The following is a 23,088-nucleotide window of genomic DNA, read 5'->3' on the forward strand; positions in this document are numbered from 1 at the left end:
TCAATGCACTTTAATGATTGTTTGCGACTGGATTTTCCTGTGTGGAAACAGTGAAATCTGCTTGCAAACAAGCCCTGAAAGCATAAAACAGGAAAAGCCAATTGCAAAAAATCACAATACTTTGAAAGTGCCACCAAAATAATTCCGTTTGCTAGCTGCTCACCATCCTACTGCCTCTCTTGAGCTGCTTTCTCACATATTGCATAAAGCACTTCCAATGCACTTTAAGAATTGCTCGCAACTCGATTTTCCTGGGCGATACAGGAAAATCTGCTTGCAAACAATGCGTAAAGTGCCCTGAAAGAACAAAACAGTAATATCCATTTGCCAGCTGAAGTGCACGGAAAGTACATTGAAGGTGCATTATCCAGCATGTGTGAAAGCAGCTTAAGAGAAGTGGCAGGAAGATGGCCGATGGCCAGCAAATTGAACAGCCATTTCTGCCATGCTAACTTTTGAAGACAATTCCCGGCTTGCCTTAACTTGGCTAGGCCAGAGAACATTAGTGGGTGGCAACTGTGCCCAACAGATTGACGTGTAGCAAAACTCCTGACTTAACAGCACCTTGCCACTTGTGCATATGGGAGACGGCGGGACATATCACTAATATTTATGTGGGTTGCTTTCAGTGATGCATACAGAACAGCTGTGGCTGCTGTATCTCATTGTCTGTGATCATCCGGTTTGCTTTTTTCCTCCTGTTCCCAGAAGCGCTCATGTACTTGGGGGTATACGTCTGTTGAAAGGGGATCTGTTAAAATGGGGATCAGCCATTCTTTATATTTAGGGGAGATTCAGAGAGTAACCTGGACAAGTTGCCCAATTAACTCCTCCTTTGTATTGCCTGAGCAGCTGTTTCCTCACATCAACCTCTTCTGTTGAAATGTGGGTAGTCCTTGCTCCACCTCTATGACTGTCTGCAAGTTTTGTGAATAAGCCTTCTGTTGTCTTCTCAAAAAACTAGAGCAGGGGTTGCCACAACATGGCACCAGAGAACTTGCCAACACCTTTTCTGGTGTCGGCCAAGTGATTTTAGAAAACAAGCATGGCCATGTGGGGCTTTTCCCCAACAAGGTTTGGGGAAAGGTTTGTTGGCTATGCAATTTTTTTTAAGTTGCTTTGGCAGCAGCTAAGATCTTCACTGTGTGACTGAAAGGAAGCTGTGGCAGCTGTTGTGTGGCTGGCTCCGCCTCCTGAGGCAGCCATTTTGTGGCTGTGCCCACCATGTTGTGTCAAAATTCCAGAGGTACCCACAGGATCCCAAAGGTTGGGAAGCCCTGAACCTGAGAGAGGATTTACAGTGCCATCCTAAACAGAACAATACCCATCTTTGCCCACTGAAGTCAGTGAAGGGCATAACTCTGCTCAGAATGGCACAACTTGACATGCGGAAGGTCCCAGGTTCAATCCTTGGCATTTCCATTTAAGGGGACCAGGATGGAAGTGATGGGAAAGACCTTTGCCTAAGACTTTGGACAGCTGCTACCGATCTGAGCAGATAGTGCTGATCTAGATGGACCAAGGGTCTGATTCAGTCAGAGGCAGAGATAAGGGGCCATGATACAGAGATAGAGAATCTGCTTGGCATGCACAAGGTCCCAGATGCAGTCCCCAGCATCTCCAGTTCAAAGGACCAGGCAAGAGGTGATGGGAAAGATCATGGAGAGCTGCTGCCAGTCTGAGTAGACCCTGCTGATGGACAAAAGGTCTGAATGCAACTTCACATGGCATGTGACCTCCTCAGAAATTGGGAATACATAATAGACTTACATAACGGTTTCTAGTGGAATGTCTTTGAATACAATGAGGAAAGAGTTCATTTCTGGAAATACCTTGCTGTGATAAAACCAGAGCGAGAAATAAATACATTCATTTAGAAAGGCAATTTTATAAGTAATTGTTGGGCTGGGCTCTCGTTGGGTCCATTGAAATGTTCAAGCCCACATAAATCAGCCACGTAAGTAGGCTCAAAGCAGATTTCTGCCATTAAAAGGAGGGCAAAAAGATCCACTAGCTTAAATATGTTTTTAATATATTTTGGGTCGAGTGGACAAGCTAAAAGAAGGCAGACAGATACCAAGGCTTGGAAAATGAATAAATACTCCAATCATTCCCCCAGAATGTGGTTGTGAGGGGGGTCAGAGCTGGTTTTTGGTATGGAAACAACTCCATGGGATTGCTTAGTTGTAAGATTGTTACGTCTACCAGGGAAGTTATAGGCATGTGGAGAGTTATAGGGCTGCCTACTATGGGTTGGGAAATACCTGGAGATTTGAGGGGTGGAGCATGAGGAGGGCAGGATTTGGGGAGGGGGCATAATGCCCTAGAGCCCACCTTCCAGAACAGCCAGTTTCTCCAACGGAACTGATTGCTGTCACCTGAAAATGAGTTGTAATCCCAGGAGATCCTCCAGCCACCACCTGGAGGCTGGCACCCCTACCAGAGTCCCTGGCAGTCTTTCAAGGATGGATTGGCCCTAAATGCTGGCATATACCTGGAATGAAAAGGTGGGGCAGGCAGCAGCAAGAAGGCGGGCCCTTGAAACACTGATGAGGTCACCAAAGCTGGAATCTCCTGACTAAAGAAGGAACCTCAGTGGCTGGTAATGCTTGGTTGATTCACGAAGCAAGAGCTCCAGGGCTCAGCTCAGAGTGTAAACTGGCTGCTGCTCAGGTGTGTGTTCAGTAGACCAGGCCATGATCCTTATTTGTTGCTTCAAGGAAGCCTGGGAGAGGGCAGGCTTCTAAATGTTTCCTGGCCAGAGAAACCAGTCAGCCTCTTCAGATGCCAAGTGTCTATATAAAGTGGGTGGGGACCAGGTAGAACTTTGGCCCAGCATGGCTTCAGATTGGCCATTGGAGATTTGATTGGCTGTGCAGATGTTTTAAAAATGTTGCTTTTGCAACAGCTTCCCCCCCTCCCCCCAGCACAAGAATGTTCACTGTGTGGCTGAAAGCATTCTGTGGCAACCACAAAAATGGCTCTTCCCGCCAAGCTGTGTCAGAATTCCCAAGGCGCCTGCCCTCTCAAAAGGGTTGGGGACCACTGCCTTAAAGGAAGTGTGGGATAAAAGCATAATAGACCAGTGATTCCCATTGTGTTGCCTGCCAATGTGTGTTCTGGCTTCTTTCTCAAAACATCTCTTCCCTGAAACAAAAAGGCCATCTTGGCGTTTCTCCTCCTCGTTGGACGAAGGGGGACTTCAGAAGAACCTATGAGCTTTGTCCCTTCAGGAAACATTCTGGAAACAGCTATCTCCATTGGAATTTGCCAGCCTCCTGTGGTACTTGTCAATGTGTTATGATCAGTCACACACCATGTTACCCATTTTGTGATGGCTTCCACATTTCAGGGTTCTAAAAAGTGTTCGTAGGCCCGAGATGGTTGGGGTTTCCTGTTGTAAACACAGCTAGGTGGATTCTAGGAGGCAGTTACAGCATTGAACTCTCCACCAACCCGTTTCCTCTTCTGACCTGTGGCACCACAGGGATCGTAGGAACCAAGATGCACAGTGCAGTCCTTTCCAGCTCAAGACCCACTGTGCTAATGCAGCTGCTTCAGTGGTAGATTAGCCCTATGGGGAGCTCTGAGAACAGAATAATGGAGAGAAGAGCAGGCGGAAAGAAGAAACATTGCTCACCTCAGCTTGGAATCCCATTAACATTAACCTGATACGTTGGAAGCGCACTGCAGTTAGAGAAGTAATTACAATAAACAGAACCCACTTGGAATCTGCACTCAAATGTGCACGTGAGAGACAGAGGGAGACTTCCTTTCAAGAAGCACATTGTGATTATTGCTCAGAAGGCCAGGGAGGCACACCAGCCCCAATACAGGTCTCCAGGAAACATTCTGGTTGTTCAGGGAATGTTTGAGCAAAATTATTCATTTCAGAAATATGTTCATTTGAGCTATGTACCTTTCATGTTAGGCTTAAGGTTTTGAATGGCCCAAAAGATTAGATTGATGAAGACATAACTCCTTTTGCAGCACTGACGAAGGACCCTTTCCATGTGGGGACACCCTAGGTGACATGCGTAGTGCTTGGATGGATTTTGCCCTGCATTAGTCCATCCATCACAAACCATGCAGGACCATTTGGAGAAGTGTTCAGGCAGTACACATCTGAACCAGAAGCAGCACTGTGAATGAGGAACAAGTGCAGGACTGTTCAGTTTAGAAGAATGTCAGGCAATCTTATTGGAGAGTTAAAAAATTAGATGTGGAGTAGAGGAAAGGAGACAGAGAGACTTTTCTTCCCCTTGCCTATCGAGAACTCAGGGCACCCAATGGGCAGTAGATTCAGAAGTGTGAAAAGTTATTCTTAACTCAACAAGTAATTATATTGTGAATTTACTGCCAATAGACCAGAGGTCCCCAAACTTTTTGAGTCTGTGGGTACCTTTGGAATTATGATACCACAAAATGGCTGCCGTAGAAGGCAGAGCCAGCCATAAAATGGCTCCCACAGCTTATCTTCAGTCACATAGCGCAGGTCCTTGCATTGTGGCGGCAGTTGCTGCCAAAACATTTTTTTTAAAGATCTGCATAGCCAATTGGCTCTCCATTGGCCAATCAGAAGCCTCATTGTGTAAAAGCCCCACTGGCCCTGACCACTTTCTAAAAACACTAGTGGGGCACCAGGAAAGCTGTTAGCAAAGCAGGCACAGGGACCATGCTAGGGACCCCTGCATTAGGCATAGTGAAGGCCACAGCAGGTGTCTTAAAAGAGGGATTAGACAGATTCAGGAGGAGAGGGCCATAAGTGGGCACCTGCTGTGGTGACTGAAGGGAACCTCCATGTCCAATGCTAGGAGGCAAATTAGAGTGAGACCTTAACCCAGGGATTCCCAGCAAAGGGTCTGTGGGCCCCCAAGTGTTTGCAGGAGCTCTGGAAGGAGGTTCACAGCCTTTCCCCTCCTGTTTTTATGGACTCAGCCACAAGCTAGGGAACCTGGTGCTTGCATTGCTCCCTTGCCCTGAGCATGTGAGTGCTCTAATGCAGGGGTAGTCAACCTGTGGTCCTCCAGATGTCCATGGATGGGAATTGTAGTCCATGGACATCTGGAGGACCACAGGTTGACTGCCCCTGCTCTAATGGTTTCTGTGGGTGGAAAGGGGTGGAGCCTGCACACCTATTTCCCACCTTAAACTGACTCCTGTCTCCCCCAACCCCAGTTCTCCTCAAGGCTGCCTGTTAATGTGGGTGATGATGTCACTTCTGCTGACATGTCACTTCCAGGGGTGTGGCAGGGAGGCGTGGCTAGTGGACATCACCTTCAGGACTCCTCAAAGTCTGAAAAATTATGGTTAAAAGGTTGAAGAAGGCTGCCATAACCAGTCATGTTCTCTTAATCTAGCCTACCTGAAAGGATTATTGTGAGGATAACATGGGGACAGAGAACCATGTAGCTTGGAGTTCTTTGGAGAAATGCCAAAATAATAAAAGCTCAATAGCTCTTGCTGATCATAGCTGCTGAATATTCCATGCATGCAACCTTGCTAATTGTGCTGGAGCTGCACATGGGAAAGGTCTCATTGAAACTGGCTGCTAAAGAAGGAGATTGACAAAATGCCCATGGATATCTTCTTTCTCCTCTTCATGTGAAGGCTGTTTTCTTGTCGCAACTCATCATAATTCTCTGCAATGTACTCCTTTATGTTTTTGCTGTGTGCATACATACTCATGTACTTCTTTATACCACCAAAGGTTATGGTATGGGTTGGGAGCGATCCGTGAGACAATGTTAACAAATAACCCTGCTCGATTGTGTGCGGCTATCACAGGAGAAGCCTTGAGGAGGTAGATTTCTGAGGCGATTTCTGCAGTCTTGGGGTGATTTACTTGTAAGCCCTGCCTCAGTTATCTCCATGTTCTTCTTGCTCACCACAAAAATTTACCTCATGGCAGCAGAACATCTTGCAACTGAGGGAACGATTTACAATTCAGCATCTCGTAACTAAACGAAAAACTTACAGTTCAATACAAATCTGAATCCCCAAAATTGTAAGAGGCCTCTCAGTTCCCAGAAAGGACCTGTCAGAAAGTGGCGTATTACCAGTTTACTGGTGAATTACTACCATATTAAAATATGTGTCCATGTGCAACATCTGCGTCATACAAATTGGAGGCAATCCAAGGCGGCCGCATGGGCCATCTCTCGAGAAAGCTAGGGTGCTCTGACAGGAAGTGAATAACTGTTCTCACAGTTTTTTATACATGCATTCTGAAGTATAAGCTAAATATTAATGAGAGATAACAAAGTCTTCTTTAAGCTGCTGGGGCTGTCAGGAAGGGAAAAGGACTAGGATTGACCCAGTGAGTATGTTTTTGACCCTGTTCTAATACTTCGTGCCCCGAATGCGGACTTTTGTGTGGTTTCAGCAAGCTTTTTGCTCCATGCCACTGTAGCTGGGTCTTCTTGGGGTCTTGTGCTTGTTACGCTACAGCAGGGTGTATGCTGATACCAACTAACTGGCCTGCTGCTTGCCCTTTCCTGCTGTTCCAATTAGATCCACTCTTTTGTACACACGGCCTCCGTGACTTGTTCCCATGATCCAAAACTAGAGTTTGTCTGACAGATATCAGCATATCCCTGAGGTGGGTCAGCCCAGGGCTCCTGGGGGCCCCACTGCCACTGACTCCCCACATTCACACTCATGCACCTCCACTGCCAGCTGTCCCTATCAATGCTCTTCTCTGCCCAGAGTCATTGAGGAAGGGCATGTGAGTGGTGCACTGTGGAGGCACAACCCAGAGGCCATGGCCACAGCATTCCCTGCTGCATAAAGTAGCCAGTGCTGTCAGGGAAAGGGTGTGCAGGCAACTGAACATGGGTGGGAGAAGGATGCACAGGCAGATGAAGCGCCCAACCCTAATTACCACTTATTAATTGGGATTTAACCTTTGTATCTAAATTGCTTTCTAGTTATTACAACTGTCATTCTTAATCTCCCAAACCCCAAGTCATCGAATCGTTTTTATCTGCATATTGCCAGAAGCCTCTAAAGAGGCTTCAATTAGTAATGAAAGATGCTGTTGATTTTTCTCTAATTAATGAGTTAAGTTTAGCCATTGCTGAAAGTATTCTCATTTTCATCAGTACGTCTTCTAAAATAAGAATATTTGTAGTTTTCCAGTTCTGAGCATACAGTAATCCCACTGTTGATATTATATATAAGGACAGAGTTCCATGAGATTGCATTTCATATGACAATCCCAAAATTGGGGACTTTGAATGTCTTGGGTATGAAAAAAAAGGCAGATTCTCTCTGGCCAAACATCAGTTGTTTGTGGATTGGGGCCAGTTTTCAGGATTGTTCTGTGCCCCATTTTCTGAAGGTCTGTTGCAACCCCAGATCTGCCCTGGTTTCCCAGATGGAAAGCATCCGCGGAACGGCTCCTTCTCTAAGTAGAGTGCAATGCCCGGCCGTCTGCTAAGGAAGAGGCTCTCTCTGGCAGAACTCAGACCACTGACCTTCTGTATGAGGCCTCTGCTCTCTCAGATCTTGTTTAGAGAAGGGGGGTGTCTTTAAAGGCAAGAGCACGTCTCCCACTAATCTTCTGGAACCTGGACTTCCAGGCATCTTCTGGGAGCCCATACTGATTTCCCCCAACGAACTGAATATTTTGACTAGGGCCAACCGAGAGGGTCAAAATCTGTGTTTGCCAGGGGAGCAGCTCTTCACGGATCATTTATGAAGGCCTAAAAATATGAGCCATTCTTCTCCTCCCCCTCCCCCTCTGCCTCCCCCCAGTGGGTCTTGGAGAAAAAACTTGGCAAGAAGGGACGCTACGATTCCCACAGGGAGATGTTTGCAGTGGTACAGAGGGATTTGTAGTTGGCTCAGACTTGCCCTGGGAGCGTAATTGATAGCAGATGGAGCCTGCCCAGCACTCTCTCCAGGACTGGAACATCTCAGCTGTACAGCTGGAAATGCCATCTAGTTTTACTCTGTGGGGGGGTGGAGGAGGGAAGGAGGTGCTCCCTTTGTTGCCTGCAGGACCGCACCAGCCTGTGCTGCTTCTGCAAAGGGGGTGTGTCTGCCTGCCCCCTGCAGAACAGATGGCCTGGATTTCTCAGCCTGCCGTGGGGCACCGTAACCTGAGAAGCATCCCTTTTCGGCTGGTAGGAAACATTCCCAAATTGTGAAGCGTGCGGGAGAGGGAACTCCAGTTCTCTTCCAGATTAAATGCACCGAGATTCTCTCCTCTCTCCCCCCCCCCCACCTCATGGCCTCTCTTGACCTCTTGCTCGCCGTGGTGTCAGCTGGACAGAGTCCAAGTACAAAAGGCGCCTCGGCCCCCTCCCCAAAACCACAAGCGCTTTCACTCTCTTGGATACCTGATCCGCGTCCCTCCCCCCTTGGATAAGTTCCCTCCGGAGAGGCAGTTCTCCAAACAAAGAGCCACAAGCCAGAGCAACTGTTTTGACCAAATTTGGGGAAAAAAGAGTTCCCGTTCACCTTTGTGCAGACATGGAGAGCAATGGCCCTCTCTTGCGCCTTATTTATCGCACCAGGGTGCCTGCGATTGCCCAATTGCAACACACCAGTCCCCACTCACAGACATAACTCATCTGTGTCCAGTTCCCAACCCTGTTGACCTGAGGAATATTCCCATAAATGGATCACAGGAAGGGCTGGATCTGATTCCCAGTTCCTCAGTTAGTGATTCTTTAGTGGATGCAAGGAGAGACCTTTGGAGAGAAGGGACCTGGCTTAGGGACAGAGCATTTGGAGGGCTCAGGTTCAATCCCCAGCATCTCAGGTGAAAGGGTTCAGGTAGTAGGGTAGACCCAGGGGTAGTCAAACTGCGGCCCTCCAGATGCCCATGGACTACAATTCCCATGAGCCCATGCCAGCAAATGCAAATGCTGGCAGGGGCTCATGGGAATTGTAGTCCATGGACATCTGGAGGGCTGCAATTTGACTACCCTGCTTGAGACCCTGGAGATCCATTGCTAATCTGAGTAGACGATACTGAACTTGAAGGACCAAGGTCTGGTTCAGAGAGCTAGCACGAGGCAGTAGGTTAAGAGTGGCAGGTTTGATTCTCTACTCTTTCACACGCAGCCAGCTGGGTGACCTTGGATCACTCACAGTTCTCTTAGAGCTCCATCAGCCTCACCCACCTTACAGGGCGTCTGTTCTGGGGGAGGAGAGAAAGGTGATTGTAAGCTGCTTTGAGACTCCTTTGAGTAATGAAGTATAAGGCAGCTTCATGTATTCCTTGCAGAGATAGAGATTGTCATTCCGCAAAGGGCAGGGGGATCTTGAACTGCCTGCCCCATCTCCGCATGCCCCCTCTGTCCCGCTGTGATGCATCAAAGAAACCCCAGTCCGCTCCCAGGAGTTGGTGCATTTTCCCCCTTGCCTTGGGACAATCTCCCCCTGCTCTATATAGGACATGAGAAACACAGGACATCCACTGGTTTAAGCCTGGCCATCAAGTACACAGAACACCCATGTCCTTGTGGCCCAGCTGTGTTGCTTCCTACTAGTCACTCCTGCCTAAAAACCAGTTTTGCGTCATTTACATCCCAATGAACTGTGCTTATCTGATGGGAGCCACCAGTAGGAAGTTTTCTCTTAAGCTTGACCGGGCATGAACCTGGGACATCATGTGCCCCCGTGCAAATGTAGTGGTGCTAGAGAGGACCGGTGGGCCCTTTCCGAATCCCAAAGCCAAGATAAGTCAATCTCTTCGGTTGGGTTTGCTTGAAGCGAGTGTTGCTTGAGAGCAGGGGAATGCCATGTCTGTGGGCCCAGGGACTTGTTTTCTCTTGTCCTCTGGAAACAGCTGCTGGGTCTGGGGGGTGGCGAAGGCTGCCAGCCTTGAGGTGTGGGACAGGGAAGGCTGAGCACAGAGAGATACAATGCCACAGGCGCCACCCTTCAAAGCAACCGTTTTCTCCAAGAGAATTGATCTCTGCCATCTATCTGGGAGAGATCTCCAGGCAGCATCTGAAGGCTGGCAGCTAAATGACCCACAGGAAGGTTTTCATTAAAAATCTAGACCAGGGGTAGTCAAACTGCGGCCCTCCAGATGTCCATGGACTACAATTCCCAGGAGCCCTTGCCAGCATTCGCTGGAGGGCCGCAGTTTAACTACCCCTGATCTAGACAAACCCCCAACTGAGTGACACCTAGTCTGGAGACTTATGGGCAGGGAATATCTGGAGGCCGCTATTGCTTACTGTTGCTAATTTATTCCTCTTGTTTTATACTGCTAATGTTTATGCTGTTTTTCATTTATTGTTAATAATAATAGGTCATTCAGCTTTACTGACCTGCACTGTAAAGTTCACTGTCTGGTATATGTGCATTTTCTGTAAACTAAAGCGGGCAATTGGGGAAGTGGGAGCCCCCATCAGGAAAGGGGCCATATAGTTAGAGTTAGGAAATTCCTGGAGATTTGGGGGGGGGGGTACCTAGGAAGAGGCAGGAACTCAACAAGGTATAATGCCATAGACTGCTATCTCCAAATCAGCTATTTTCTCCAGGGGGGATGCATCTCTGCAGTCTGGAGATCAGCTGTAATTCCAGGAGATCTCCAGCCACCACCCGGAAGTTGGCAACCCTGTGTACAGCCCACTGCTCAGCACCTGGCCTGACAGACTCAAGGTGCCTTGCCCCGCCTCCCCGTCTGCCTCCTTGTTTCACAAAGTGCCGCACAGACTCCTGAGCACAGCAGTCGTCACAGCGAGAGCCAGACTGCCAGCTGACTCATCCTCATGCCTCTTTCCCTGCCTGCATTTTGACTTTTGTTCTAAAAGGACCGCATCGTCACCGTTTCCCACTGACCCGACTTGCAGCTTGCCCTTGCAGGTCTTTGGCAGGCGAGCCCAGGCACGTCCTGCAAGCTCTTTGCCTGATGCGCCAGACGGAGTTTAGGTCTCGGCACCACAGTGAACAAGGAGATCCTGAAGGCAGCGGCTGTGGGGGATGGGGGGGGGGGCAGACTGTGAAGAGGGCTTCCTTTCAGCTCCAGTGGCTGCTGAGCAGGAATAAGGGGAGTCTCGCCCAGCAGGGATCTCGACTGCTGCCCTGCAGCAGGTAGCAGGTGGTCTGTCTTCTCCCCATTGTGACCGGGGACAGGAATCCCAGTTCTTAGGAGTAGCCCCTGGCTGGAATTCCTGGGCAATCAGAGCGAAGGTCAGAGAGCACGTCTACATACCATAGGAAAGAAGTACAACAAGAGAAAAAAAGAATCTGTGCATTGGCTTAATCGAATAATATTCAAAATATAAGAGCCTCTGGTATCTCTCTTATAATTTTCACCTGGCTAAGTCCAGGTGGAAATTATAATAAAGAGATACCAGAGACTCTTATATTTCGAACATTATTTGGTTAAGCCATTGGACAGATTCCTTTTTTCTCTTGTTGTGTTATTGGATCATCCACTTTTTTCTTGCAGCACGACAAGTTTCCCACCAGTTTCTCCCATTTCCTTTCACTGGAGTGCTCTCTCTTGCGTGCTTCCTGTCTATCCTTCCATTGGACATGCAAGATGTTGCACTGGTTATACCTGGGAGGGCTTCTGAGGCACCCAGCTGAGACCAGCTGAACTTTCCTGGGACAAAGAGTTACCAAAAGAAAGGGGGTGGAATCATAACATTGGCAAAGGGGAAAAAATTATTTCCAATTTCCAAATTGTTCCCCCCTATTTTTTTTCTTGCTTTCACAGGGGTTCAATCTCTTCCAAAAGATGATCCCTGTGCAATGTGGGGAGCAGAGAAGCCAATATACATTTACAGTCAAATTCTGTAAATTATTTACAGAATATACATTTTTGTAATATATAGCAAATGCTGGCAAGGGCTCATGGGAATTGTAGTCCATGGACATCTGGAGGGCCACAATTTGCCCAGCCCTGCCCTAGCCCTAGCCCTTCTGTCCTTTACTTGGTTGTCCACAACCCTTCCAATGGCTCGGAACTCTAGTTAACCGTGTTGCCTTTTCCCCCCAGAAGGCACGTGGACGGGTGACATCTCAGCCGCCATCATGACGGAGGGGTTCGATTGCGCGAGCTGCAAGGAGACCCTCTATGGCCGCAAGTACATCCAAGTGGAAGAAGGGCCGTTCTGCATCCCATGCTACGACACCCGCTTTGCCAACACCTGTGACGAGTGCAAGGAGCTCATTGGCCATGACTGCAGGGTAAGCCAGGTCCCTCAGCTGCTATAACATTCATTCATTCATTCATTCATATCCGGCCACTCCCTTACAATGGCTCATGGCAGGTCATTAAAAAACCCCATTAAAACCCCCATTAAAAGGACATACCGATACAATATAAGAATACACATTGAACAGGCAAAATAACACAAAACCTGCGCCCAAGACTAATACCCACTATTGGGGGGAGAGAGGGGGTCACAAGGCACAGGCACTTCGGTCTCCCTCCTGTTAAGGAGTTTCAAGACTGAAGGCCGGTCACCTAGAGAGGATCAGGGGTAGACAGGATCCTTCTGTCTTCTCACCGCCATTTACACATGCTTGACCTTGCCAGGCCCCTAGTTTCTCTAAGTGGCTCGTTTATTCTTTAGACAAACACAGCCAACTCCCGCTCATCCAGGAGGTAGCCTCTCTCCTTCTTCCCTTTCCCTCTTTAAGGACACTTGGAGCGACACCCCTTTCCACTGTTGGGGGTTGATCCACCCCCCAAGTCTGACTGTTCCTGCCACAATAGTCCTCTGCTTGGGCCCTGCGAATCCTTAAACTGGCTCTGGTGCTACGGGACCTGCAAATCCTTAAACCAGGGGTAGTCAACCTGTGGTCCTCCAGATGTCCGTGGACTACAATTCCCACAAGCCCCTGCCAGCAAACGTGTTTGCTGGCAGGGGCTCGTGGGAATTGTAGTCCACGGACATCTGGAGGACCACAGGTTGACTACCCCTGCCTTAAACCACTCCTGGCCTCACCACCTCAAATCTCCAGAAATTTCCTGATCTGAAGTTGGCAACCCTAGTTTGCCTCCATAACTTGCAGTAACCTGCTAAAGAGAGCTCGTGGGATGGGTCCTCCTCGTCCTACGCAGCAAAGTGGTCTCAGACCCTGCATTTTGGCTGCCAGAGCAGGCGGGGTGGGGAAAGCCTCTTCAATCCTCTCCTCTGCTCTCTTGCCCCAAGGAGCTCTACTACGAAGACCGCCACTACCACGAGGGCTGCTTCCGGTGCTTCCGCTGCGACCGTTCGCTGGCCGACGAGCCCTTCACTTGCCAGGGGGAGGAGCTTCTCTGCAACGACTGCTACTGTCGGGAGTTCTCCTCCCAGTGTGTCGCCTGCCAGCAGATCGTCATGCCAGGTGCGATGCCAGGCGGCCCGCTGGAAAAGGGCGGGAGGGGGGGAGGTTCCCCGGATGCCCACGGCGTCACCGCAGCGCTCTCATCCCCGGTGCTTCCTGCCCCGCAGGCTCCCGGAAGCTGGAGTACAACGGGAAGACTTGGCACGAGCATTGCTTCCTGTGCAGCAGCTGCCAGCAGCCCATCGGGGCACACTCCTTCATCCCCGACCAGCAGGACTACTACTGCGTCCCCTGCTACGAGAGCAAGTTTGCCCCCCGCTGCACACGCTGCAAGAAGGTCAGGGGCATTTGGGAATTTGGGGGATGGTGAGCGGGAGGTGCACGTGTTTCCACAGGCATCCAGGTGGTACGGGTGGTAGGGCTGCCAACTCCAGGTGGGGCCTGGAGGTCTCCTGCTATCCCCTCCAGAAAACAGAGATGAATATTATTACTAATTTTCTAGGCCGTCTCTCTTCAATGGGGCCCGAGGCAGTTTACAAGTTATCCAAATGCAGAGATACTTTAGGAATTGGGTATTGAAATTCTAAAAATTAAATACTCGGAATAACTAACTCTCTGTCCAGCAGCTAATTTGGGTGATTAAGTAACTACCAATCCCTCCCCAGCCATTTTTTGCCATCATTTCTACCTCCGCCTGTAGAATATGGCAAGTAACTCAGCAGCATGGGAAACAGGAGTGGGGAAGAACAGCAAGGATCGGAGGGCAGCCCTTTCAGGAGGTCACCCTGATCTCAACCATAGGCCCGGTGGAAGATTGCTGCCTTGCAGGCACTGCAGAACTTTATTACTGGAAGTTGATTTAGGAAGCGACAAAGGATAGCTCTAGGAAAGTATAGACCAGGGGTAGTCAAACTGCGGCCCTCCAGATGTCCATGGACTACCATTCCCAGAAGCCCCTGCCAGCATTTGCTGGCAGGGGCTTCTGGGAATGGTAGTCCATGGACATCTGGAGGGCCGCAGTTTGACTACCCCTGGTACAGACAGTCAAGTTTATTTGTATGTCGGCACAGGCCATTACAAAACAGATTAAGACTAAAAGAAACATTACAGATCTCAAATTAATAAAATAAACAAAACAAATTACATTTACAGATTGTATATATCCACCTACAGTGACAGTCTGTCGGTAACGGAAGAATTAGTGTCGGATAACCAAAAGAAAAAAAATTCATGATTTAGTTGATGAGAGGGAAATTTGGACCCCGGTTCTGTGTATAACAGAAGTGTTAATCTTTTGTAAATTGTTTGGAAGTGCAGAGAAGTATAAGCAGCTTTGAGACTTTGGGCTGAAAGTTGGACTAAATCTGAGGATCTAAAGCAATCAGTTTTAGAAGTTTGTACCAAGGTCAACTTTGAGATTGCAGAACTAGCGATCTGTCAGTCGTGGTATGAAAAATGTACACCCAGTGAGTTGATTATTATCAACCAAAGTGACTAAGAGGTCGTCAGGAATGGAATATCGTGACAGGATATTAATTAGACAACTTGAGCGACTCTAGGAAACTATAGAGTTTCTGGTACCTCTAGGAAATGCTGGAAACTCTATGACTTCCTATAGTACATGCAGTAAGGACACCAGGCTGCTTTCCCCCCCCCACCCCCGCCTGCCCCACATTTATCCCACTGCCACTCCAAGTGGTGGTGTGCAACAGGACCTGGGGTTAGGGTATCCCCTGCCCCTATCAGGATCTTGCCAGCTCTAGGGAGAGGGAACCTAGGCAGAGCTTCCAGTGTGAACTTCTGTGCCCACAGTCGTTGACCAAGGGAGGCGTGACCTACCGGGATGAGCCGTGGCACAAGGAGTGCTTCGTCTGCACCAGCTGCAGGGCGCCCCTGGCCGGACAACACTTCACCTCCCAGGATGACCAGCCGTACTGCGTGAAATGCTTCGGGAACCTCTATGCCAAGAAGTGCAGCGCCTGCGCAAAACCCATCACGGGTGAGTGGGGGGTCGGGGCCTCCCTTCCTACTTGCCAGCTTGGCTGAGCTGCCCACCTGCAAAGTGGTCTGTCCGGTTGCCACGGGGTGGGGGGGGGGGTGGTGTGGAGCCAGCAGGCAGTTCTGCCCGGGCGTCCTCTGAGTGCTCTCTCCCGCAGGGTTCGGCGGGGGCAAATACGTCTCCTTCGAGGATCGGCACTGGCACCACAACTGCTTCAGCTGCTCTCGCTGCGCCACCTCGCTGGTGGGGAAGGGCTTCATTCCCGAGAACGAGGAGATCCTGTGCCGCGACTGTGCCAGCAGCGACCTCTGAAACGCCCGCCAGGCACCCGTCCGGCAGGCTTTGCGTGTGCCCAAGCCCCTTCCTGGAGCAGCGGGTGTGGAGGGGGCGGGCGGACCCCCCTCCCCAGGAAGGTGCTGGCCCTGCTTTCCTCTGACCTGTGCGGCTGACCTCAGGCTTGCTCGCGCAGGCCGTCCCTGTGATAGCTCTCCTCCTCACCTCCACCCTGAGGGCTGGCAAGGCGTTCTGCAGGACCCCAGCGTCTGTGACTAGCAGGCCCTGCTGGAGGGCGGGTGGGATGTCCAATATGGAGGGCGCTGTGGGCCGGGCAGGTCTTGGCTCAGCTGTCAGAGAAGACCCTCTAGAATCCAAAGCTGCCCCAACTTTGGAGGTTTTGGTCAAATGATCCCCAGCTGGTGATGCAGATGCCTCTTTTCCCCACAGCAAAAGTGCGACCAAGCTTGCTTCTAGGCAGGGCAAGGAGGGTAACGCGAAGGAAAGCACTCCCCCCCTCCAAGTGTTTCCAGCGTACTTTTAGAGAGAAGGCTCCTTCTCCTTCCACTTGTCTTACTGGAGGAGAGCCTGCTGGATGTAGTGGTTAAAGTGTGGTGGCTTCTGATCTGGAGAGCTGGGTTTGATTCCTCACTCTTCCACATGCAGCCAGCTGGGTGACCTTGGGCCAGTCACAGTCCTGTTAGAGCAGTTCTCCCAGAGTGGTTCTCTCAGAACTCTCTCAGCCCCACCTACCTCACAGGGTGTCTTTTGTGGGGAGAAGGGAAGGTGATTGTAAGCCACTTTGAGACTCCTTTGGGTAGTGAAAAGTGGGGCATGAAAAACCAACTCTTCTTCTTTTTCTTCTTCCTAAGTGAGATCAGAAACCCGAGGACACTTGGAAGGTTTGGGTCCTTTGGTCTGAGCTGCCCAAAATGTTTGGGGGAATCAAATGCTTGAAGGCGAAACACAAGGGGAAAGAAGGACAGACAGGGAGACCTCTTGGGTTCCAAATGCCAGCCGTTCCACCAGGAGCTGAGAGGGCTTCAGCTTAGCAGTGGCTGCGGAAGCCACCCATGGCAGCTCTGCTGTGCCAGACCAGGTGAAGCAGAACTTCCAGGACTGAGCAGAGCTCTCAGGGCCTCTGCTCTGAGTTGCTTCCTCTTCGGGTGGGGTGGGAAGTTTTCTTCCTGTACTCCTGGTGAAGTGGTGAAGAAACACATGTCCCCTCCCACTCCTCTGGAGGAAGGTCCTGCAGGCCACCAGCTCTCAGAAACTTTGGAGGGTGTGTGTGGATCAAGCACCAACTAAATGTTTCAGGGTTGTTGTTTTTTGGGGGGTGGGGGGAGGGTTTGCTACCTATAGTCCTGTTCACTCCCGGTAATTGTATGTGCCTCTTCCTTTCCCACTTCTGCCATTGAATAATAAACCATGTTAATGGACCATGAGTGTTATTGGTGTTTTGGGACATTGCCTTTGGTACCTCTTAAATTTGTGGTTTTTCCTTTTCCTTGAGAAGTTCCTACAGCCACTGCCTGAGTTTGGCTACAAGGACAGAAAATTGACTCTTTCCGTCCTCTCTCCCCTTCCTCGGTTTCCTCGCCCAGTCCAGTCAGCCTGGAACTTTCTGGGTTTACAGTCAACATCTCTCTTAGGCCTCAGTCGCAAACAGAAGCTGTGCTCTTCTTGAAATCCCATGCCTGCCTGCCTGTCTTCCCATCAGTCTTGCGGTGAAACGAAGTCCAGCCGGCCCTCGGGAAGCCAAGCCCCTCCCTCTGGCCGTTCAGAAAGTCCCCCCGCGGAGCTGGGCAAATACATTCTGGTGCTCGCGGCAGTGTGACTTTGGCAGTCCCCTCCTTTTGATTCTGTTCATGGGCTTCATTCCCTTTTATTCACAATCGTCTTTCCAGATGTGTCTGCCATTGAAACTTTTCTGGGGAGGGGGGAGCGCTTGGCTCAAATAACAGTCAGCTCCCACAGAGAGAGAGAGAGAGAGAGCTTGGCTTGCAGTTTTTGCCCCTGGGATCTAGTAACTGGTGCTGTTCTCCAAAAAAGGAAACAGCCCAGCTGCATGTGGCCGGCAACATCTGGATCCCATCCCAACATGGAGGGGTGGTGACTCACTTAATGAGGGGGAGAGGGGTGAGGTAATGCAAGGAAGGCTTGGAGCAGGGTGGGGGTGGACCCAGCAGTGCCGCTGGGTGAGGGAGCCAAGTTGGAAAGGGGCCCAGCACCGCTGAGTGAGAAAGCCCAAGGGGGGGGGCAGGAGCGGGAGGAAATCAGCCCCACATACACAAGCCCTCCAAGCCCCAGAGCCTGCCCCACACTTCCCCTCCCATGACCTAGCAGGGGGTCAGAAGGGGGCTCGTAGAACCCTTCTGACAGCCCATTCAAGGACAGCCCTCATTGTGCTCCACTTGTTGTGCTCCTCGCCTGTGGCCTGGTGCTGTGAGACGAGGGTGAGACGACTATTTTACGCCCACCGTCGCCTGCCAAGGCTGGCATTCCACTTTGCCTCATGGGCCCACCAAGGGTGATCTTTCTCCTACCCTGGCACATGCAGTGCCTAGCGGTGCCTTCTCCTTCCCACCCGGGACTGGGCCAAAACAAAGGCTTGGAGCATCCCAGGATCAGGCCCAACTTCCATGGGGCCCACATCAAGAGGGGAGGAAAAATTCTGGGGCGTGTTTTAGGGTAGAGCAGCCTTTCTCAATGTTTTTACTGTTGAGAAACCCCTTGGATATTCCTCAGGCTTTGAGAAACCCCAGAAGTGGCACAATCATGCGGAATATGGTTGGGAAGCATAGCTGCGGACGCACCTACCTGAGGCTCCTCCAGACCCCTCCCTGGCCCTCCAGGTCCCTCTCTGGCCATGGGGGGAGGTTGACGTAGCCATAATCATGAGCAGGCAGTGTGATGCAGCGGTAAAAAAGGCAAATGCATTTTGGGCTGTATCAACAGGGGCATCACATCAAAATCACAAGATGTCATAGTCCCATTGTATACGGCACTGGTCAGACCACACCTGGAGTACAGTGTGCAGTTCTGGAGGCCTCACTTCAAGAAGGACGTAGATAAAATTGAAAAGGTACAGAGGAGAGCGACGAAGATGATCTGGGGCCAAGGGACCAAGCCCTATGAAGATAGGTTGAGGGACTTGGGAATGTTCAGCCTGGAGAAAAGGAGGTTGAGAGGGGACATGATAGCCCTCTTTAAGTATTTGAAAGGTTGTCACTTGGAGGAGGGCAGGATGCTGTTTCTGCTGGCTGCAGAGGAGAGGACACGCAGTAATGGGTTTAAACTTCAAGTACAACGATATAGGCTAGATATCAGGAAAAAAATTTTCACAGTCAGAGTAGTTCAGCAGTGGAATAGGCTGCCTAAGGAGGTGGTGAACTCCCCTCACTGGCAGTCTTCAAGCAAAGGCTGGATACACACTTTTCTTGGATGCTTTAGGATGGTTAGGGCTGATCCTGTGTTGAGCAGGGGGTTGGACTAGATGGCCTGTATGGCCCCTTCCAACAATATGATTCCGTGATTATATGATTCTATGATATAAGGCTATATCACAATTTTAAAAAGGTATCAAAAATTAATTCCCACCCAGTCAGGAAATCCTTCCAGGGCGGTTAGAAAACCCAGTTTTTCACAAAACCCTGGCTGAGAAAGCTTGCAGCAGAGGAATGGCACAGGGCAACCTCAACCTGCATATTTCATAAAACCGCTAGGGAGTTTTTCATCCTGGCAAGAATATTTAGAGCAGGGGTGGCCAAGCTGTGGTTTTCCAGGCGTCCACAGACTACAATTACCATGGCCCCCTGCCAGCATGGCCAATTGGCAGGGGGTCGTGATAATTGTAGTCCAGGGACGTCTGGAGAACCAGTTTAGTCACCCCTGCTTTTGAGGGAAGGGACATGTTGTGCCTGTGCCTTTAAGAAAAGATAAGAGAGTAGAACTCAACCTTGCTCTTCCTGGGCCTGGCAAGGCAGAGCCTCCAGAGCCAGACTTGGAAGCAAAAGGGAGTTCCAGTGTACCAGCTGCATTTGGAGCTATGTACTTGTGCTGTTTCTTTGCACTACCTGGCAGGGGGAATGGGCAGCGCCACCTCCTGGCCAGAAAAATAAGCCGACTTCGTAAACGGTAACCATGGGGAAGGAAAGCAAGAAGAGCAAGGGGGACGGCATATCTCCTACTGATAAGGGAAGGCAGTGACAGTATCATGACTCAGATGTCTCAGGGCCAGTCTGGGGAAAGGTAGCTTTCCAGAGCTTTAATCTTGTTTGGTTCATGTTGACTTTTAGCCTGCTGTTTCCCGTACTCAATGGATGAACTTTTCCATGCCAACTAATTTGAGCTACTGGTGTAAATAATTAAGTGTAATTCTGGACCACAATTTAGGTATGCATGTACCATCAATTCATTTCTGACACAGAGCAACCCCAGAAAGGGGTTTTCATGACAAGTAGAGGTGATCTGCTGTTGCCTCTTCTTTGGTGATCTCCCATCCAAATACCGACCCTGCTTAGCTTCTGAGATCTGACTAAACCAAACCGTTCCATATCCTCAGACAATCTTCCCCAGGCGAGAAAAATGGAGATGAGGCTGTCCCACTACAGTTGGGGGAAGAGGGACTCAGGCGATTGGGAGACACTGAATGGGACTGAGATAGGTATGAGAAGCCAGCCCAAATATGCAAACTGAAAGCTGCTTTCCTATGGCTGTAACCTTATGGAAACTTTTAGCATAAACCCTGAAGTGAGTGGGACTTCTGAGTGACCATGGACAGAATCCAGCTTAGGAAGAGAAAAAAATTACAGACAGGCAGCTGTGTACAATCCTATACAGATTTACTTACAAATAAGTCAAAGATTATTCCATGAGGCTTACTCTCATATTCATATATTCAAGTGGGTAGCCGTGTTGGTCTGAAGTAACACAACAAAATCAGAGACCAGTAGCATTTATAAGACCAACAAAGATTTATGCAAGGTGTGAGCTCGAAAGCTCACGCCTTGAATAAATCTTTGTTGGTCTTAAAGGTGCTATTGGACTCTGATTTTGTTGTCTCATATTCATGGCTGTGAAAATGGGTTCAGCTTATAAAGCAACGCATGATGTGAGAAAACTAAGTTACTGTGTGACGGGAAACCACCTTTAAGAGTTATTTTTTAATCCAGGCTGAAAACAGTATCGTGCAGGGCTATGCCTTGGTGAAAGCTTAGCATGAATTAGAAGAAGAAGAAGAGTTGGTTCTTATATGCCACTTTTCCCTACCCGAAGGAGGCTCAAAGCGGCTTACAGTCGCCTTCCCATTCATCTCCCCACAGCAGACATCCTGTGAGGTGGGTGAGGCTGAGAGAGCCCTGATATCACTACTCGGTCAGAACAGTTTTATCAGTGCCTTGGCAAGCCCACGGTCACCCAGCTGGCTGCATGTGGGGGAGTGTAGAATCGAACCTGGCATGCCAGATTAGAAGTCCGCACTCCTAACCACTACACCAAACTGGCTCTCTATGATAATTAGATAATCATTAAAAGCCAGAGTGGTATAGAGCTTAAAGCAGTGGTCCCCAACCTGCGGGCCACGGCCCGGTGCCAGGCCACAAAGGCCATGGCGCCGGGCCGCGGCTCCCTCTCCCCGCCCCCCCCCCCGCAGTGAAAAACTTCCCAGGCCGCAAGCTTGCAGCCCGGGAAGCTTCTTACTGCGAGAGGGTGGGGAGAGGGAATCAGGGCCGGTCCGCGTGGCCAGTGCGGGCGCGGCCCGATAAGCGGGCGCGGTCCGCGCGGGCGCGGCCGATGCCCTGCCGGTCCCCAGCCTCAGAAAGGTTGGGGACCACTGGCTTAAAGTTTTGGACTAGTCAGTAGACCTTTAACGGCATTAAAAGAACAGTGAAACTTGCAGCAGGTAACCTTATGACAGAAAGTTTTACAACTTTCAATAAAACAGGTATATAAAACAGGTTCAATAAAACAGGTATAGGCCTAACAACAAGAAGACAATCTAGGAACTGCTATCTTTTAGACCAGTGGTTCTCAACCTAGGGATCAGGACCCCTTTGGGGGTCGAATGGCCCTTTCACAGGGGTTGCAGCAGGGCAAGCAACTTGGCCGAGTGGGACATCCACACAACAGCCTTGCAGGGTGGATCGAGATTGAGCGTTCGTCTGTCTGGAGCAGAGGAAAAGAATGAGATCGGCATGGTGGGACAAGAGGCAGAGCTGAAATGAGAAACTCCGGAAAAACACCAATTTATATACAGTCATGAACAATGGATCTTCATGTCATTGGTCAGTTTCGGTTTGATTTCTGTGAAAGAGCACTTGCATAATTTTACAGTTGGCGGTTACCACAACATGAGGAACTATATTAAAGGGTCGCGGCATTAGGAAGGTTGAGAACCACTGGTTTAGACCTAAACAACAAAACTGTAGATAACTCCATGACCTCAGTAATCTCTAGCCAACAAAAGACTGATAGCTGTATCTGGTACATTAATAGAAGGTAACAAAGGAAGAATCAAACAGCAAACTTGAGCATAACTGATGCAACGTAACATAATACGTTGAAGTGAATCTTGTTCATTGTGGCAGTAAGTGCAAACTCTTTCATTGCAAACAGTGCCCTTGTACCTGCTTGTAACCATAGCTGAGGGGGATATGTTAAATCTGGCTAACATAAAAGCTCTATGATAAAATGGGATGATTAGATTAGAGAAGGAGTGGGCCATAAAATTTGGAGGCTAAGAAAGACCCAGGGAGTGTGGGGAGCACATCCCATCCATGCCAGCATAAACTGACTGGCCTTTAATGTTCCAAATTCTTCTTTGACTTGACCAAAATACATAATTGTTGCCAGAGTTGGCCCAGGAGTCCAGGTCAATGCCTAGAGATTTGATTTTGGAAACAATTGGGACCATTTTGAAATATATGGGTCAGCAAATAAAGATGTAACCAAGCTATTTGGTGGTGAACTAATCTGTACCTGAAGGAAATATTTGATGGTGAAAATCCAAGCACAAGATTCAACAGAACGATAACCAACTCAGCACATAGAATAAAATAGGCTACAGACGTGTTTTGGATTAACATCTGGGAGATACACGTTCCAATCCCCACTTGTTGCCATGGAACCTTGCTGGGTAATCTTGGGCCAGTCACACTGTCAATGTAACCAATATGGCAGGACTATTATGATGAAATGGAGAGAATGATTAAGATTATTTAAATCCCCATTGGGAAGAAAATGTGGGGTATAAAGGAATTCAGTTCCAAAGCCCAACAGAGGCAGGGATCAATGTTAGTAAAACAAAAACGGAAAATTGTGCCAATTTAAAAATTAAAGAGATTTACTGTAGCAAAAATTTTCTTGACTAAAGTTTGTTTTCATCATATGGATGAAATGACTCGATCAGCAGATACAATTACGCCCATAGGGGAAAAACTGAACTGGTGAGTGGGGGAGAGAGAGAATGGTTCTGTGCAGAACTCATAAATACAACGTAAGTACAATGAACATTCTCAAAAGCAGTTAACTGTGCTTATTTGCTGGTTAATTAAATGGAAACTTTATTG

The 23,088-nt window shown here is 49.3% G+C and overlaps 1 protein-coding gene across 4 annotated transcripts in view; it reads left to right on the forward strand.

Moving 5' to 3' along the window:
• FHL3 (four and a half LIM domains 3) overlaps positions 1 to 16,960 on the forward strand; it is a 30,388-nt gene extending 13,428 nt beyond the window's left edge. For 3 of the 4 annotated variants that reach the window (XM_077337249.1, XM_077337246.1, XM_077337248.1), the window contains exons 2-6: positions 11,972 to 12,162; positions 13,134 to 13,308; positions 13,416 to 13,585; positions 15,061 to 15,247; positions 15,405 to 16,960. In XM_077337249.1, coding sequence (XP_077193364.1) covers positions 12,007 to 12,162; positions 13,134 to 13,308; positions 13,416 to 13,585; positions 15,061 to 15,247; positions 15,405 to 15,559 — 843 coding nt within the window. In that variant the 5' untranslated portion in view covers positions 11,972 to 12,006 and the 3' untranslated portion in view covers positions 15,560 to 16,960. The remainder of the gene's footprint in view (positions 1 to 11,971; positions 12,163 to 13,133; positions 13,309 to 13,415; positions 13,586 to 15,060; positions 15,248 to 15,404) is intronic. The other variant, XM_077337247.1, reaches the window with a different exon arrangement.
• The last annotated feature ends 6,128 nt before the right edge of the window (positions 16,961 to 23,088 follow it).

Source organism: Paroedura picta, chromosome 5 (assembly GCF_049243985.1).
Source record: "Paroedura picta isolate Pp20150507F chromosome 5, Ppicta_v3.0, whole genome shotgun sequence".
Classification (NCBI taxonomy): Eukaryota; Metazoa; Chordata; class Lepidosauria; order Squamata; family Gekkonidae; genus Paroedura; species Paroedura picta.